This window comes from Ovis aries, chromosome 2 (genome assembly GCF_016772045.2).
Source record: "Ovis aries strain OAR_USU_Benz2616 breed Rambouillet chromosome 2, ARS-UI_Ramb_v3.0, whole genome shotgun sequence".
In the NCBI taxonomy this organism is placed as follows: domain Eukaryota; kingdom Metazoa; phylum Chordata; class Mammalia; order Artiodactyla; family Bovidae; genus Ovis; species Ovis aries.
Genome location: NC_056055.1, coordinates 59,476,922 through 59,493,748, shown reverse-complemented (window position 1 = coordinate 59,493,748; position 16,827 = coordinate 59,476,922). Strand labels below are relative to the sequence as shown.

At 36.5% G+C, this 16,827-nt stretch overlaps 1 protein-coding gene across 4 annotated transcripts in view; it reads left to right on the top strand.

Annotated features, from left to right (window-relative positions):
• VPS13A (vacuolar protein sorting 13 homolog A) overlaps positions 1–16,827 on the top strand; it is a 270,963-nt gene that overhangs the window by 168,420 nt on the left and 85,716 nt on the right. For all 4 annotated transcript variants that reach the window (XM_027964486.2, XM_027964487.3, XM_027964488.3 and 1 more), the window contains exons 40-45: positions 6,033–6,125; positions 6,601–6,957; positions 9,743–9,844; positions 11,149–11,307; positions 11,466–11,721; positions 13,361–13,521. In XM_027964486.2, coding sequence (XP_027820287.2) covers positions 6,033–6,125; positions 6,601–6,957; positions 9,743–9,844; positions 11,149–11,307; positions 11,466–11,721; positions 13,361–13,521 — 1,128 coding nt within the window. The remainder of the gene's footprint in view (positions 1–6,032; positions 6,126–6,600; positions 6,958–9,742; positions 9,845–11,148; positions 11,308–11,465; positions 11,722–13,360; positions 13,522–16,827) is intronic.

Here is a 16,827-nt window from a genome sequence, read left to right as displayed (position 1 = left end):
TAATAGACAAATAAGTTACCAATTTTTGATAGATGCACGCCTCACCACTATACACAATCACTAGTTTAACAGTGGTACAAGGACTGCAAACTCAAAGCTTAAAAACCTATTCAGAAAAAGAAAGAATAAAAAAAAAAAAGAAAAAGAAAGAATAGGAAACACTTTGTAGTCATTGCTTCATGAGAATTGAAATATTCTGCTGAATTGAATTGTGAAAACGTGAAGCTCCAATAATGGAGTAAGTTCCTTGGATAGCCCATGTTGGAGTCTTTGATTTTTGCTGTCTTGAAAGAGCATTGTTCACATTTTCTCACGTGGCTCTGTCTCTCTCTTTTTAAACATTATCCACTATAGACATATGTAAAGTGACTATTATCTTTTTCAGGATAAACATTGTTGTCACAGCTTGCTTTCTGTTAAGCTTACTACTTGGAGGTGATTTTAGCAGTTTTAATACTAAAAAACTCCTATATACCAGGTATTGGTCTCCTTGGCCATCCTTAGTTTGTTAACCATTTGGTGATTCCATATGTAAGTAGCTTTAACAACCAAAACTATTATTTATTCATGGAGGGTATTTTTTTTTATTTTTGCTGCAAAACTCTTGTTTTATTTACTAATCAGTCATTTGTATATCCTATCTTCATCCTGACAGTAAAGACTACTTTGACAGTGGATTCCCTTTTCTCTACATGATTGCCTGCATTTGTTTTTTTGATGATAGTCATTGTGACAGGTGTGAGGTGATAGCTAATTGTGGTTTTGATTTGCATCTCTCTACTGATTAGCAATGTTGAACATCATTTCATATGCCTGTTGGTCATCTGCATGTCCTCTTTGGAAAAATGTCTGTTCAGTTCTGCTGCTCATCTTTAATTGGAGCATTTGGTAAAAAAACAAAAATGATGTTGAGTTGTATGTTCAGTTCAGTCTCTCAGTCATGTCTAACTCTCTGAGACCCCATGAACCGCAGCAGGCCAGTCCTCACTGTCCATCACCAACTCCTGGAGTCTACCCAAACCCATGTCCATTGAGCTGATGATGCCATCCAACCATCTCATCCTCTGTCATCCCATTCTCCTCCTGCCCTCAATCTTTCCTAGCATCAGGGTCTTTTCCAATGAGTCAGCTCTTCACATCAGGTAGCCAAAGTATTGGAGTTTCAGCTTCAACATCAGTCCCTCCAATGAACACCCAGGACTGATCTGCTTTAGGATGAACTGGTTGGATCTCCTTGCAGTCCAAGTGACTCTCAAGAGTCTTCTCTAACACACAGTTCAAAAGCATCATTTCTTCGGCCCTCAGCTTTAATTTATAGTCCAACTCTCACATCCATACATGACCACTGGAAAAACCACAGCCTTGACTAGATGGACCTTTGTTACCAAAATAATGTCTCTGCTTTTTAATATGCTGTCTAGGTTGGTCATAACTTTCCTTCCAAGGAGCAAGCATCTTCTAATTTCATGGCTGCAATCACCATCCGCAGTGATTTTGGAGCCCAGAAAAATAAAGTCACCCACTGTTTCTACTGTTTCCCCATCTATTTGCCATGAAGTGATGGGAACAGATGCCACGATCTTAGTTTTCTGAATGTTGAGCTTTAAGCCAACTTTTTCACTCTCCTCTTTCACTTTCATCAAGAGGCTCTTTGGTTTTTCTTCACTTCCTGCCATAAGGGTGGTATCATCTGCATATCTGAGGTTATTGATATTTCTCCCAGCAATATTGATTCCAGCTTGTCCTTCCTCCAGCCCCACGTTTCCCATAATGTACTCTGCATATAAGTTAAATAAGCAGGGTGACAATATACAGCCTTGATGTACTCCTTTTCCTATTTGAAACCAGTCTGTTGTTCCATGTCTGGTTCTAACTTGTTTCCTGACCTGCATACAGGTTTCTCAAGAGGCAGGTCAGATGGTCTGGTATTCCCATCTCTTTCAGAATTTTCCGCAGTTTCTTGTGATCCACACAGTCAAAGGCTTTGGCATAGTCAATAAAGGAGAAATAGATGTTTTTCTGGAACTCTCTTGATTTTTCGATGATCCAGCGGATGTTGGCAATTTGATCTCTGGTTCCTCTGCCTTTTCTAAAACCAGCTTGAACATCTGGAAGTTCACGGTTCACATACTGTTGAAGCCTGGCTTGGAGGATTTTGAGCATTAATTTACTAGCGTGTGAGATGAGTGCAATTGTGTGGTAGTTTGAGCATTCTTTGGCATTGCCTTTCTTCAGAATTGGAATGAAAACTCACCTTTTCCAGTCCTGTGGCCACTGCTGAGTTTTCCAAATTTGCTGGCACATTGAGTGCAGCACTTTCACAGCATCATCTTCCAGGATTTGAAACAGCTCAACTGGAATTCCATCACCTCCACTAGCTTTGTTCGTAGTGATGCTTTCTAACGCCCACTTGACTTCACATTCCAGGATGTCTGGCTCTAGATGAGTGATCACACCATCGTGATTATCTGGGTCATGAAGATCTTTTTTGTACAGTTCTTCTGTGTATTCTTGCCATCTCTTCTTAATATCTTCTGCTTCTGTTAGGTCCATACCATTTCTGTCCTGTATCGAGCCCATCTTTGCATGAAATGTTCCCTTGATATCTCTAATTTTCTTGAAGAGATCTCTAGTCTTTCCCATTCTGTTGTTTTCCTCTATATCTTTGCATTGATCGCTGAAGAAGGCTTTCTTATCTCTTCTTGCTATTCTCTGGAACTCTCCATTCAGATGCTTATATCTTTCCTTTTCTCCTTTGCTGTTCGCCTCTCTTCTTTTCACAGCTATTTGTAAGGCCTCCTCAGATAGCCATTTTGCTTTTTTGCATTTCTTTTCCATGGGGATGGTCTTGATCCCTGTCTCCTGTACAGTGTCACGAACCTCATTCCATAGTTCATCAGGCACTCTACCTATCAGATCTAGGCCCTTAAATCTATTTCTCACTTCCACTGTATAATCATAAGGGATTTGATTTAGGTCATACCTGAATGGTCTAGTGGTTTTCCCTACTTTCTTCAATTTAAGTCTGAATTTGGTAATAAGGAGTTCATGGTCTGAGCCAGTCAGCTCCTGGTCTTGTTTTTGTTGACTGTATAGAGCTTCTCCATCTTTGGCTGCAAAGAATATAATCAGTCTGATTTTGGTGTTGACCATTTGGTGATGTCCATGTGTAGAGTCTTCTCTTGTGTTGTTGGAAGAGGGTGTTTGCTATGACCAGTGCATTATCTTGGCAAAACTATTAGTCTTTGCCCTTCTTCATTCTGCATTCCAAGGCCAGATTTGCCTGTTACTCCAGGTATTTCTTAACTTCCTACTTTTGCATTCCTCTCCCCTATAATGAAAAGGACATCTTTTTTTGGTGTTAGTTCTAAAAGGTCTTGTAGGTCTTCATAAAACCGTTCAGCTTCTTCAGCGTTGCTGGTTCGGGCATAGACTTGGATTACTGTGATATTGAATGGTTTGCCTTGGAAATGTACAGAGATCATTCTGTCGTTTTTGAGATTGCATCCAAGTACTAAATTTTGGACTCTTTTTTGACCATGATGGCTACTCCATTTCTTCTAAGGGAGTCCTGCCTGTAGTAGTAGATATAATGGTCATCTGAGTTAAATTCACCCCTTCCAGTCCATTTTAGTTCGCTGATTCCTAGAATGTCGACGTTCACTCTTGCCATCTCCTGTTTGACTGCTTCCAATTTTCCTTGATTCATGGACCTGACATTCCAGGTTCCTATGCAGTATTGCTCTTTACAGCATCGGACCTTGCTTCTATCACCAGTCACATCTACGGCTGGGTATTGTTTTTGCTTTGGCTCCATCCCTTCATTCTTTCTGGAGTTATTTCTCCACTGATCTCCAGTAGCATATTGGGCACCTACTGACCTGGGGAGTACCTCTTTCAGTATCCTATCATTTTGCCTTTTCATACTGTTCATGGGGTTCTCAAGGCAAGAATACTGAAGTGGCTTGCCATTCCCTTCTCCAGTGGACCACATTCTGTCAGACCTCTCCACCATGACCCGCCCGTCTTAAGTTGTCCTGCAGGCATGGCTTAGTTTCATTGAGTTAGACAAGGCTGTGGTCCTAGTGTGATTAGATTGACTAGATTTCTGTGAGTATGGTTTCAGTGTGTCAGCCCTCTGATGCCCTCTTGCAACACCTACCATCTTACTTGGGTTTCTCTTACCTTGGGCGTGGGGTATCTCTTCACGGCTGCTCCAGCAAAGCACAACCGCTGCTTCTTACCTTGGATGAGGGGTATCTCCTCCCACCACCCTTCCTGACCTTCAATGTGGGATGGCTCCTCTAGGCCCTCTTGAGCCTTGGCAGCCACCACTTCTTGGGCGTGGGGTTGCTCCTCCTGGTTGCTGCCCTGGCCTCGGGCGTGGGGTTGCTCCTTCTGGCCCCTGCCCCTGGCCTCAGACATGAGGTGGCTCCTTTCAGCCGCTGCCCCTGGCATCGGACGTGGGGTATCTCCTCCCGGCCGTGGCCCCTGACCTCTGACATGAGGTAGCTCCTCTTGGCCATTCCTGCGCTGTCGCAGCCTGGCACTCTAGGCTGCTGCCCCTGACCTCGGATGTGGGGTAGCTCTCGGCCTATATAGGTTAACGTATTTCATTTACTTTTATAATGGAAAAAAGTACCACGATAAAACTTCTATTTTAGTAACTCAATCTGTGGTTGAATCTTCAAATATAGAACCTGTGGATACAGAGGGCTGACTGTACTTGGTCTTTTTTTTTCTTGAGATAATGTTGACTTACAACATTATATAAGTTTCATGGGTACAGTATTATTTTTCTACTTCTGCATATGCAACAGTATGTTCACCACCAAAAATTTAGTTTTTACCCATAACCATACAGTTGACATCCTTGACTGCATTTTGTTCCTCATGCCTTCCCCTGTGTAACCTCCAATCTGTTATCTGTATCTGTGTTGTTGTTTGATTTGTTCGTTTCCTGTTTTTTTCTTTTTTATATTACTTATGTAGATGAAATCATGCAGTATTTGTCTTTCTCCATCTGACTCATTTCTCTTAGGTCCATCATACCCTCAAGGTCCATCCATATTGTTGCAGATAGCAAGGTTTCACCTTTTTATGCCTGAGTAGTATTCCCTTCTCATACAAACATATAGGAACACTCCACATTTTCATTATCTTTCATCTGTTGATACGCACTCTAGGTTTTTTTCATACCTTGACTACTGTAGATAATGCTGCAATGAACATAGGGGGTGACATTAATCTTTTTGAATTAGTGCTTTTGTATTATTTGGATAAATACCCAGAAGTGAAATAGGTGAATCATATGATAGCTAGTCTTATTTTTTTGAGGACACTCCATACTGTTTTTCCACAGTAACTACACAAATCCCACATCTAGTGAATGAGGATTCCCTTTCCTTCACATTCTTTCCAACTCTTATTTCTTGCCTTTTTCATAATAGCCATTACAACAGATATGAGGTGATATTTTATTTTGGTTTTGATTTGCATTTCCCTGATAAATAGTGATCTTGAACATCTTTTTATGTACTTGTTGGCCTTCTGTCTTCTTTGGGAAAAAAAAAAATCTTATTCAACTTCTCTTGCCATTTTTTAAAATTGTGCTGTTTGTTTCATTGTTGTTGAATACTGTGCCATTTTATCAATATACAAAGGAGTTGAGCATCTGCCATGGGTGGGAGGAAGCAGGTAGGGGACAGGTGTTTGTGTCCTGGAACCAGTCCCGAAGGGATACCAAGGGACTGCTATAAAATAAAATACAGAATACAAGTTTTGTGAATTTTTTGTATATTTAAGAAATTCTTTTTCTTTATCAGTAGTGTTGCTAATATAAGTACTTTCTGTTTATTATAAATAATGAACGAGAGGATAAGAAAGGAATGTTTTATTGATTGACTTGTTATTGAAGTAGATTAATTTTACTAACTTGTTTATTTAGCATAGTTATCTCCTGTTGGATAAGTCTTTAAGTAAAAATATTTTAAGAATGTGTTAATTTAATAGTATTGATTTTTCTCTTCTAGGTTTTGCAACCCTGTGACTTGTTCTGTCAAGCTACTCAGATAAGTACAGATCCACAAGTACTTGAATTATCAGTAAAATCCCTGACACTGAAGGTAAGTTATAATGTAGTCATTCAGATCTTTAGTGCCCTTTTGAAAAAAACAATAAAACTTAGAAAGAAGCAATTATAGCAACAATTTTAATCATTAAATAAGCAAAAGAAAGCTGTTTAAAAATATTTTGACACATAATTTTAAAATGACACTTAATTTACGTTTTATGATGAATGTTTTCATGTATTTTATTATTGGTAGTTGACTGCTTCTGTAGGTAGCTTCCTTATAGTATGTATAGTTGAAATTGGTCAGTTTAATATCAATATGTAAATATTTTACTATTGAAATTAGCTATGATAATAAAAAAAGATTTTGTAGGCAGCAAATTGTATCTGTTTCTTGGTAGTAATATTACTTCAGTATTAATTCCTCTTGATCCTTCAGCAAATATATTTCATGTTCTTTGAAGTATGTAGTTTGGAAAGTGATTTTTGTGGCTTTTTTTTTTATTACTTTGAAATTTTCTCCTTAGGTTTCACCAGTTATCATAAATACTGTGATTACCATAACTTCAGCACTTTATACTGCCAAGGAAACCATCCCAATAGAAACTGCTTCTTCTACAGCGCATTTATGGGAAAAGAAGGATACAAAAGATTTAAATATGTGGTTTCTTGAAGAATCAAATGAAGCTGTAAAAAGAGCTCCCATGCCTGAATTGGTACCCAAAGGAGAGATAATAAAAATGAACATTGATTCTATTTTTCTAGTTCTTGAGGCTGGAATTGGTCATAGAACAGTACCTATGCTATTGGCAAAATCACGTTTCTCAGGGGAAGGCAAAAACTGGAGCTCCTTAATAAATCTCCACTGTCAACTTGAGCTAGAAGTAAGCATATATAGTATTTTTCCAGATTATGTAAGAAATACTGCTACATATGAACTGTTTTGGAAATCTCATTTAAACATTTAAATTAAGTTTATCACAAATACAATGTTGATTCCCAAACTTTTGGGAAAAAGTGTACCTATTTATGCCCTTGATATAGTTGTTTTTATGTGTACCTTACTTTTAGAGTAGACATCCATATTATGTTTATGTTTCAACTGATTTCATTCATCTTAAGGTGATTAAATTAATAGACTTTTATTCAGTTCAGTCACTCAGTCATGTCTGACTCTTCATGACCCCATGGACCACAGCACACCAGGCCTCTCTGTCCATTACCAACTCCCAGAGTCTACTCAAACTCATGTCCATTGAGTCACTGATGCCATACAACGATCTCATCCTCTGTCATCCCCTTCTCCTCCTACCCTCAATCTTTCCCAGCATCAGGGTCTTTTCAAATGAGTCTCTTCACATCAAATGGCCAAAGTATTGTAGTTTCACCTTCACCATCAGCCTTTGCAATGAACACTCAAGACTGATCTCTTTTAGGATGGACTGGTTGGATCTCCTTGCAGTCCAGGGGACTCTCAAGAGTCTTCTCCAACACCACAGTTCAAAAGCATCAATTCTTTGGTGCTCAGCCTTCTTCACAGTCCAACTCTCACATCCATACATGACTACTGGAAAAACCACAGCCTTGACTAGATGGACCTTTGTTACCAAAATAATGTCTCTGCTTTTTAATATGCTGTCTAGGTTGGTCATAACTTTCCTTCCAAGGAGCAAGTGTCTTTTAATTTCATGGCTTCAATCACCATCTGCAGTGATTTGGGAGCCCAGAAAAATAAAGTCAGCCACTGTTTCCCCATCTATTTGCCATGAAGTGATGGGACTGGATGCCATGATCTTAGTTTTTTGAATGTTGAGCTTTAAGCCAACTTTTCCACTCTCCTCTTTCACTTTCATCAAGAGGCTCTTTAGTTGTTCTTCACTTTCTGCCATAAGGGTGGTATCATCTGCATATCTGAGGTTATTGATGTTTCTCCGAGCAATCTTGATTCCAGCTTGTGTTTCATCCAGCCTGGCATTTTCATGATGTACTCTGCAAATAAGCTAAATAAGCAGGGTTGACAGTATACAGCCTTGATGTACTCCTTTTCCTATTTGAAACCAGTCTGTTGTTCCATGTCCCGTTCTAACTGTTGTTTCCTGACCTGCATACAGGTTTCTCAGGAGGCAGGTTAGGTGGTCTGGTATTCCCATCTCTTTCAGAATTTCCCACAGTTTATTGTGATCCACACAGTCAAAGGCTTTGGCATAGTCAATAAAGCAGAAGTAGATGTTTTTCTGGAACTCTCTTGCTTTTTCCATGATCCAGCGGACGTTGGCAATTTGATCTCTGGTTGCTCTGCCTTTTCTAAAACCAGCTTGAACATCTGGAATTTCACGGTTCACATATTGCTGAAGCCTGGCTTGGAGAATTTTGAGCATTATTTTACCAGCGTGTGAGATGAGTATAATTGTGTGGTAGTTTGAGCATTCTTTTGCATTGCCTTTCTTTGGGATTGGAATGAAAACTGACCTTTTCCAGTCCTGTGGCCCCTGCTGAGTTTTCCCAAGTTGCTGGCATATTGAGTGCAGCACTTTCACAAAGTCATCTTTTAAGATTTGAAACAGCTCAACTGGAATTCCATCACCTCCACTAGCTTTGTTTGTAGTGATGCTTCCTAAGGCCCACTTGATTTTCATTACAAGATGTCTTGCTGTAGCTGAGTGATCACACCATCGTGATTACATGGGTCGTGAAGATCTTTTTTGTACAGTTCTTCTGTGTATTCTTGCCACCTCTTCTTAATACCTATTGCTTCTTTTAGGTCCATACCATAGATTGTTGAGTTGAAGTAAAATTGTTAATTTTAAAAATTAAGGATCCTTTTTTCCTTAAAGTAATAATAGAGTATTTCTTTTCTCTTTGGAAATAGTGACTTAAAAAAATTAGAAGAATATGCTTTATATATTTATATAATGCAGATCTTCATACTCTGGTGAGACTCCACTAAGGTCTTTCACATTTCTGTGAGAGTCCTTTAGTTATATGGAAGATACTTACTTTGAGCCAACATATATTATGCATCAGAACTTTTCTACATAGAATCGTCCCAGGGATACTTTGCTTTAAAGTATTTAGTTTATGTTTAGTAGAAACTAATCTCATATTCTACTTCAGTCAATAAGTATGAAAATTTATAAGCCGCTACAATATTTGTGATGAGAGAGTTATATGCTAATAGAGGTAGGACTGACAGACTTACGTTTCAAGTTTCCAAGTTTTAGCTAGAATTATCTATACTTTGTAGAGAATTTGATCTAAGATGTCCAGGAAGTTCAGAGACTTCAAATACGTACATGCTTATTGAATCATATGTTACTTGCCTTCACTTCAAAGGCTTTCTAAAAATTAGTGGAGGTAGACAGAACATGCTTTTAAAATTCCAGTAATGTTTGAATGATGAACACAGTTGTCACTGTTAAACCCAGCCTAAAAATCAAGGAAAGATACTTGAAAGAGAGTTTTTTCTGGAATAAATTGTGACGAGTAGACCATGAAGTTAGTCAGATGAGGAAATCATTGAGAAAGAATGTATAGGAAACTAATGGCATGTCGATGGTTTTCATATAGAAGAAATAGCACAGCCAAAAGGAATGGTGTGGGGAACAACACGGAAGATGATTTTAGAAAATACCAGAATGTTTTATTTAAAAAATTAAATTCTCTCTCTAGGTACATTATTACAATGAAATGTTTGGTGTGTGGGAGCCTTTGCTTGAACCCTTAGAAATTGATCAGACTGAGGATTTTAGACCATGGAATCTTGGAATCAAGGTATTTTTGATATCTGGGAATTTTTTTCAAATATTGAGGATGTCCACATCACACACACTTTAATTTTAATCACAGCAGAGTTCAGATATTTCATTATGAACCTTTCCACATGCTTCCTTGTTTGACCTCTGAATGTAATTTTCAAACCCAAGACTGTCACCTCATGGGCTTCTAATATAAATATTGTGTACTAGACACAATATTATGTACTAGACACTGTCTTAAATAATCTACTTTTGCTTTAAACCTTGAAACAAACTTCTGAAGAAGATACAGTTTTAAACTTCATTTTGATATATGATAGAACTAAAACTGTTGAAGTTAAAGGACTTCCATAAAGTAATACCTTTAAATTTGAAGAGGTGGAATGCAATACTGGCTGCAAAGTCTCCACTTATAAACTATCATCTTAAAATACTTCTAGCATTTTCTTTTAGGTTATCTATCCCAAGTTTTCCTTGGTATCTGAAGAGTGTGTATATAAAAGAAAATACATTATTATTTACTTCAAATATAGTGTGAATTTATGTAATTATATAAATCAGAACCTTTAGATGGATGAAATTGTGCTTCTGAAGCAAGAGATTGTAGGATTATTAGCATATCTCCTCCCTAATAATGATTCTGTCAAATAATGGACAAATTTTCAGTGGCTTAAAGCCAGTTTAAGGAACAATGAGGGTGACTATCTTGGTATTTCCAGCTTTTTGTATTAGACCAGTACATTTGATTTTGCTCATTTTAGATAAAGGATTTGGATAAAGGAATTTCCTTGGTGGTGGTTAGGTCAGGATACTTACAGGTAGTAGACTTGCAAATCTTAAAAAGAGGTAGGTAGTTTGATTCACAGGAGCCTAGGTCCTAGTGGCACTGTTCTGCAACTATTGTTGGACTTTTTAAGTCCCTAGATCTCTGTTCTTTATATATAGCATTTATAACACCAGTAGGCTAACTTTTCTTGCCCTGAATTTCCACATGCTATGATGTATGTGCTTCTGATTTTTGTTCAGATGCTATATGCGTTTACTTATTAGGGTTTTATTTTCCCCTTTTAAATTATGTCTGCCATTTTAGTGTAACTAAGGCGGAGAACTTTTCTTCCAGTATCGCCTCTGTCCAGGTGGCATTAGTTGGGTGAACTCCCAATAATTCCAGTAAGGCAGTGGAACTGATAAAATGTATTGCTTTCTCTAATGTAGTGGTTGAAATTTGTCTGATGTTTGTTTTTCCTTTGTAAAATGAGTTATGCCATGCTCCTAGAAACAAATGTTTCTCATATTTCTATAATTTATTTGTTATTTTAGATGAAAAAGAAAGCCAAAAAGGCCATTGTTGAGTCAGGCACTGAAGAAGAAAATTACAGAGTACCAGAATATAAAACTGTCATCACTTTCTATTCAAAAGACCAGCTAAACATTACATTATCTAAATGTGGCCTTATAATGTTAAATAATTTAGCTGAGGTAAGAAAAGTTATTTGAAACTTTAATTTTGGGGTACTAGTCTGAGTTAACCCTTTGGTTAAAAAAAGTTTTTGTTAATTGTCATATATCTGTTAGTATTCTGCTTGTCATTTAGTTTTCTACATTTTTTTGTATTTATGATGACTCTTCCTTGCTAGGCGTTTACAGAAGCTGCCACTGGATCTTCAGCTACCTTCATAAGGGATCTGGCACCTTTTATGATTTTAAATTCTCTTGGACTTAGTATTTCTGTTTCACCAAGTGAATCTTTTAGTGTACTCAACGTACCTATGGCAAAATCATATGTATTGAAAAATGAGGAGAGTTTAAGTATGGATTATATGCGAACTAAAGACAATGATCATTTCAATGCAATGACCAGCCTAAGCAGCAAACACTTCTTCATTCTTCTTAGTAAGTGATAAATTACCATCCTGGGGCTTTATTTTCTTTTAAATTATATTTTATATCCCACTTTACTTACTGCTGGTATCTCACAGGTTTTTTATTTCCTTCCTAATATGTTGCAAATTTTATTATTTCCTTTGCAGGGCATTGATTGCTGTTGTCACTGTATTGCTATATTCCAAATTCTGGCTTTATTCACTACTTTATTTAGAGCATAATAATTTACTACTTTGGAGAAGAAAATTATTAGATCTCTTCTTCAGTCAGTATTTATAGACAATAACTATCAGTGGTTTTTTAACCACTTTTAGTTTAACTCAGTAAAATTCCCACAGTTTTGCAACTGAATGAATTCAGAATAAGGTTTGAATTCAGCCAATGGCACAAGATAATGATTTTGGGGTTTGTGAATGGTTTTTATCTTCTGCCTATTGAAGTAGTTTTTTTTTTTTTCCTTTATGTTTCTCAGAAGAGAGGTAAAAAGTAAAAGTAAATACATTGTAAAATTATCGTAGTATGTAATCATTGTATTCTTCAATGTATGTACATTGTAGTATGTACTCATTCTTCTCTTGGGAGGAGAAGGGAGCGAGAGAGGATGAGATTGATTGTATGGCATTATCGACTCAATGGACATGAATTTAAGCAAGCTCCGGGAGATAGTAAAGGACAGAGAAGCCCGGCATGATGCGGTCCATGGAGTCACAAAGAGTTGGACATGACTAAATGACTGAACAACAAAACTCATTGTGAAGTTAAATATTAATTAGTCCCAAATCCTCACTCACAACACTTTATGACATTTTGACAAGTAGTTATGGAAAGAGGGACATTAGAAAAGTTACTTAGGCATGGAGGAGGGGTGCTAAAATTGATAGCTAGTGCTTTTTCCTAGTCAGTAACTGATTCTTAACAGTGGCTAGGTTTCACATGTTTTCCCAACATTGTCTGTGAATTGTTCTCATCAATTGTACCTCTGTTTGCTTTTAAACTAACATTTTTATGGGATAGTAGGGGAGGCAGACAGGTTAGTTGCTCAGTCTTTGCAATCTCATGGACTGACTGTAGCCCACCAGTCTCCTCTGTCCATGGGATTCTCCAGGCAAGAATACTGGAGTGAGTTGCCACTTTCTTTTATAGGGGAGAGGAATCTATAAATAGATAATTTACTCCCAATACAATATATGTATATATTAGGTAAGGCTATATAAAATTGTAATCAAATCTTAGATATGACAAAGTGTCACAGCCTGTTGGAAAAATTAAAAACTGAAAACCGCAGCTACTTGGTAATTGCCAGTGACTGCCTGTTTTATTGTGATAACAAACCAAAGATCAGTATTCTTGTATTTTCTAGCAGTTTTTCTCATCAGTCAGTTATTTTTAAAAGATTATGTTGTTGTCTTAGGTTTGACTTTTGGATGAGTTTTTTTCAGTTAAAAACTTTTTTTGTTAAAATACTTTGAAGGGTTTCAGTGAATGCTGTAGAAATGTATTGTGGATTCTTAAAACATCCCTTTGTATAGTTTTCAGTGATAATGTTTAAAAATTTAAGAAATTATCTGATGTTTCTGGCTTAAAATGTCTACCTAAAATTAATATATGATGATTTATGATTAATTTTAAATATGTATACTTAATTTAGCACCTGCTAACCACTCTACTGCTGATAAAATCCCTTTAACAAAAGTGGGACGACGACTGTACACTGTAAGACACAGAGAGTCTGGAGTTGAAAGATCAATTGTTTGTCAAATTGATGCAGTGGAAGGAAGTAAGAAGGTAACAATTCGCTCTCCAGTGCAGGTACGGAATGATTCACTTTTTTCTGAGGTCATATTTTGCATATTTATGTGCAATTAAAAAAAAAAAAAACTAAAGTAAACTACCACCAAAAGTATGCAAATTGTAATAGAAATACAGCTAATAGCAAAAAGAATAATCATTATCAGTAATTATACTACTCTAATATGAATGTTTGTTATATTTGAAGAATTTTGTTGAATATACATCTCATAATTTTTATAGGACTATTTTGTAAGTTTTTTTAATTTTGTGAAAACAAATGTATCAATATTTTGTTTTAGGTCTTTGTGGTATGTATTCTTTTGTTTTAATTACAGAAATTTTGTATACCTTTATTGAGGTAAAATGGATATACAATAAACTGCATATATTTAAAGCTGATGAATTTTGACAAAAAATACACTTATGAAACTGTCATCACAATCCAAGTAATAAACATAATTGTCACCCCAAATGTTTCCTCATCCTGTTTTCCCCCATTCCCATGCATCTGCTTAACATGTACTTGTGGTACATTAGTTATAAATTTTAAATAAATGAATGAAGTACAGAATGGAGTCTGACCTCTGTCACTAAGGAAAGTTTTGTACGTATCAGTTTTCATGTTGCACATAGTCACGTGTTGTTCTGTTCTGTATATATACACCACATGCTGTTTTTAATGAATTTTTGTATATGATATGATGTAAGTGTTGAGGTTGATTTTTTTCACTTGGCTATTCATTCTGACCAAGATTATCATTTTTCCATTAAATTACCTTCATACTTTTGTCAAAAATAAACTGACCATTATCTTTCTGTGTAAGGCCTCTAATCTGCTTCACTGGTCTATTTATGTCAGTACCATTCTGTCTTGATCACTACTTTATCCTCAGTCTTGAAATCAGGTAGTACAAGTTATCCCACTTTGTTCTTTTTCAAAGTTGTTTTGACTAGCCTAAGTCCTTTCCAGTCCCATTTAAATTTTAGACTTGAGTTTTCAGTTTTTATTTAGAAACTTTTATGGAATTAGCATTTTTAATATTAATTTTTGACTTTTTTTCTTGCTAGTATAAGTACATTTGGTTTTTGTATTAACTAGTATAATGCAGCCTTACTGGATAATTTTTTTCTAGTAGCTTTTTTCTAGATGTATAGATAGTTGCGATGCCTACAGATAAAAACATTTTTCCGTCTTCCTTTCCAATCTTGGTGTTTATTGTCTTATTTTATTTTGTTTAGTTTATGGTACTAGGTACAATCTCCAATACAATTTGAATAGAAATTATGAAAGTGGATATTTTTGTCTTATTCCCAGTCTTAGTGGAAAAGTATTTGGTCTTTCACCATTGAATGTGTTTTGAGCTGTAGGTTTTTTGTTCATGATCCTAGTTTACTTAGAGTTTTTATCAAAAATGAATGTTGGATTTTGTCAAATGATTTTCTATCTTTACTGAGAGGAGTTTTAAAAAAAAATTTTTGGTACAGTAGTTTTTTTTTTAATTGAAGGATAATTGCTTTACAGAATTTTGTGATTTTCTGTCATACATCAACAAGAATCAACCATAGGTACACCCATGTCCCCTCCCTCCCAAACCTCCTTCCCATCTCCCATCTCACCCCACCTTTCTAGAGTGTCGCAGAGCCCCTGTTTGAGTTCCCTGAGTCTTACAGCAAATTCCCACTGGCTATCTATTTTACATATGGTATTGTAAATTTCCATGTTACTAAAAGGATCTTTTTTAAAAAAATTGTTAATACGATTAAATACCATTGATTATTTTTTAAATACTATATTAGATAATGATTGACCGTTAATGTTAAATCAACCCTGCATTCCCAGGATAAATCTCATTTGCTCATGAAGTATTAACCTTCATGAAGTACTGTTTGATTGATTTGCTAAATTCATGTTTAGAATTTTTATATTCTTGAGGTGTATTGGTTTAGAGTTTTCTGGTAGTGTTTTTCTTACGTTAAGTTTTTAAACCGCAATTTCACTTTAAGGGCTATTCATATTATCTGTCACTTTTTGAGTGAGCTCTTCTAGTGATTATGTGTTGTTCCATGAAATTTGTCAGTGAAGTATTTTTGCTTTGACTTCGAAGATTTTTATGTTTTACGTTATTTTCACTGGTTGTAGTAATTTAGATTGACAGTCATTTTTTCCATAGAATGTCATTCCACTGTCAACTGTATTACGTTGTTTCTGACCAGAGTGTGCTCTCTGTTCTTGTATGAAATGTGTAATTTTATTTTTATATAATTGTAAGATTTTTTTCCCCCATTACTGGTTTGAAGCAATTTGGTTGTGATGAATCTTAGTCGAGTTTGTTTCATTTTCTTTGTACTTGAATTTATGCATTTATAGTTTTCATCAACTTTAGAAAAAAAACTTGCCATTGTATTCAAAAACTTTATTTCTGTCTTTCTCTTCTCTTCTTCATGGTTCACAGTAGGTTTATACTGATATTAGAGTGTTTAAACTTATGCTCTCTAATGCTCTGTTTACTTTATCGTTCAGCTTTCCCCCACCCCCATGTTTCTGTTCTGATGTTAAGTTTCTATTGTTAAGTCTTTAAGTTTACATTTCTTTTCAGTGTCTCATTTTTCTTTAGTCAGTTCAGTTCAGTAGCTCAGTCGTGTCCGACTCTTTGCGACCGCATGAGTCGCAGCATGCCAGGCCTCCCTGTCCATCACCATCTCCCAGAGTTAACTCAGACTCACGTCCATCGAGTCCGTGATGCCATCCAGCCATCTCATCCTGGGTCGTCCCCTTCTCCTCCTAACTCCAATCCCTCCCAGCATCAGAGATTTTCCACAGTTTATTATGATCCACACAGTCAAAGGCTTTGGCATAGTCAATAAAGCAGAAATAGATGTTTGTCTGGAACTCTCTTGCTTTTTCAACCATCCAGCGGATCTGGCAATTTGATCTCTGGTTCCTCTGCCTTTTCTAAAACCAGCTTGAGCATCAGGGAGTTCATGGTTTACATACTGCTGAAGCCTGGCTTGGAGAATTTTGAGCATTAATTTACTAGTGTGTGAGATGAGTGCAATTGTGCGATAGTTTGAGCATTCTTTGGGATTGCCTTTCTTTGGAATTGGAATGAAAACTGACCTTTTCCAGTCCTGTGGCCACTGCTGAGTTTTCCAGATTTGCTGGCATATTGAGTGCAGCACTTTCACAGCATCATCTTCCAGGATTTGAAACAGCTCAATTGGAATTCCATCACATCCACTAGCTTTCTTCATAGTGATGCTTTCTAAGGCCCTTGACTTCACATTCCAAGATGTCTGGCTCTAGATTAGTGATCACATCGTCAT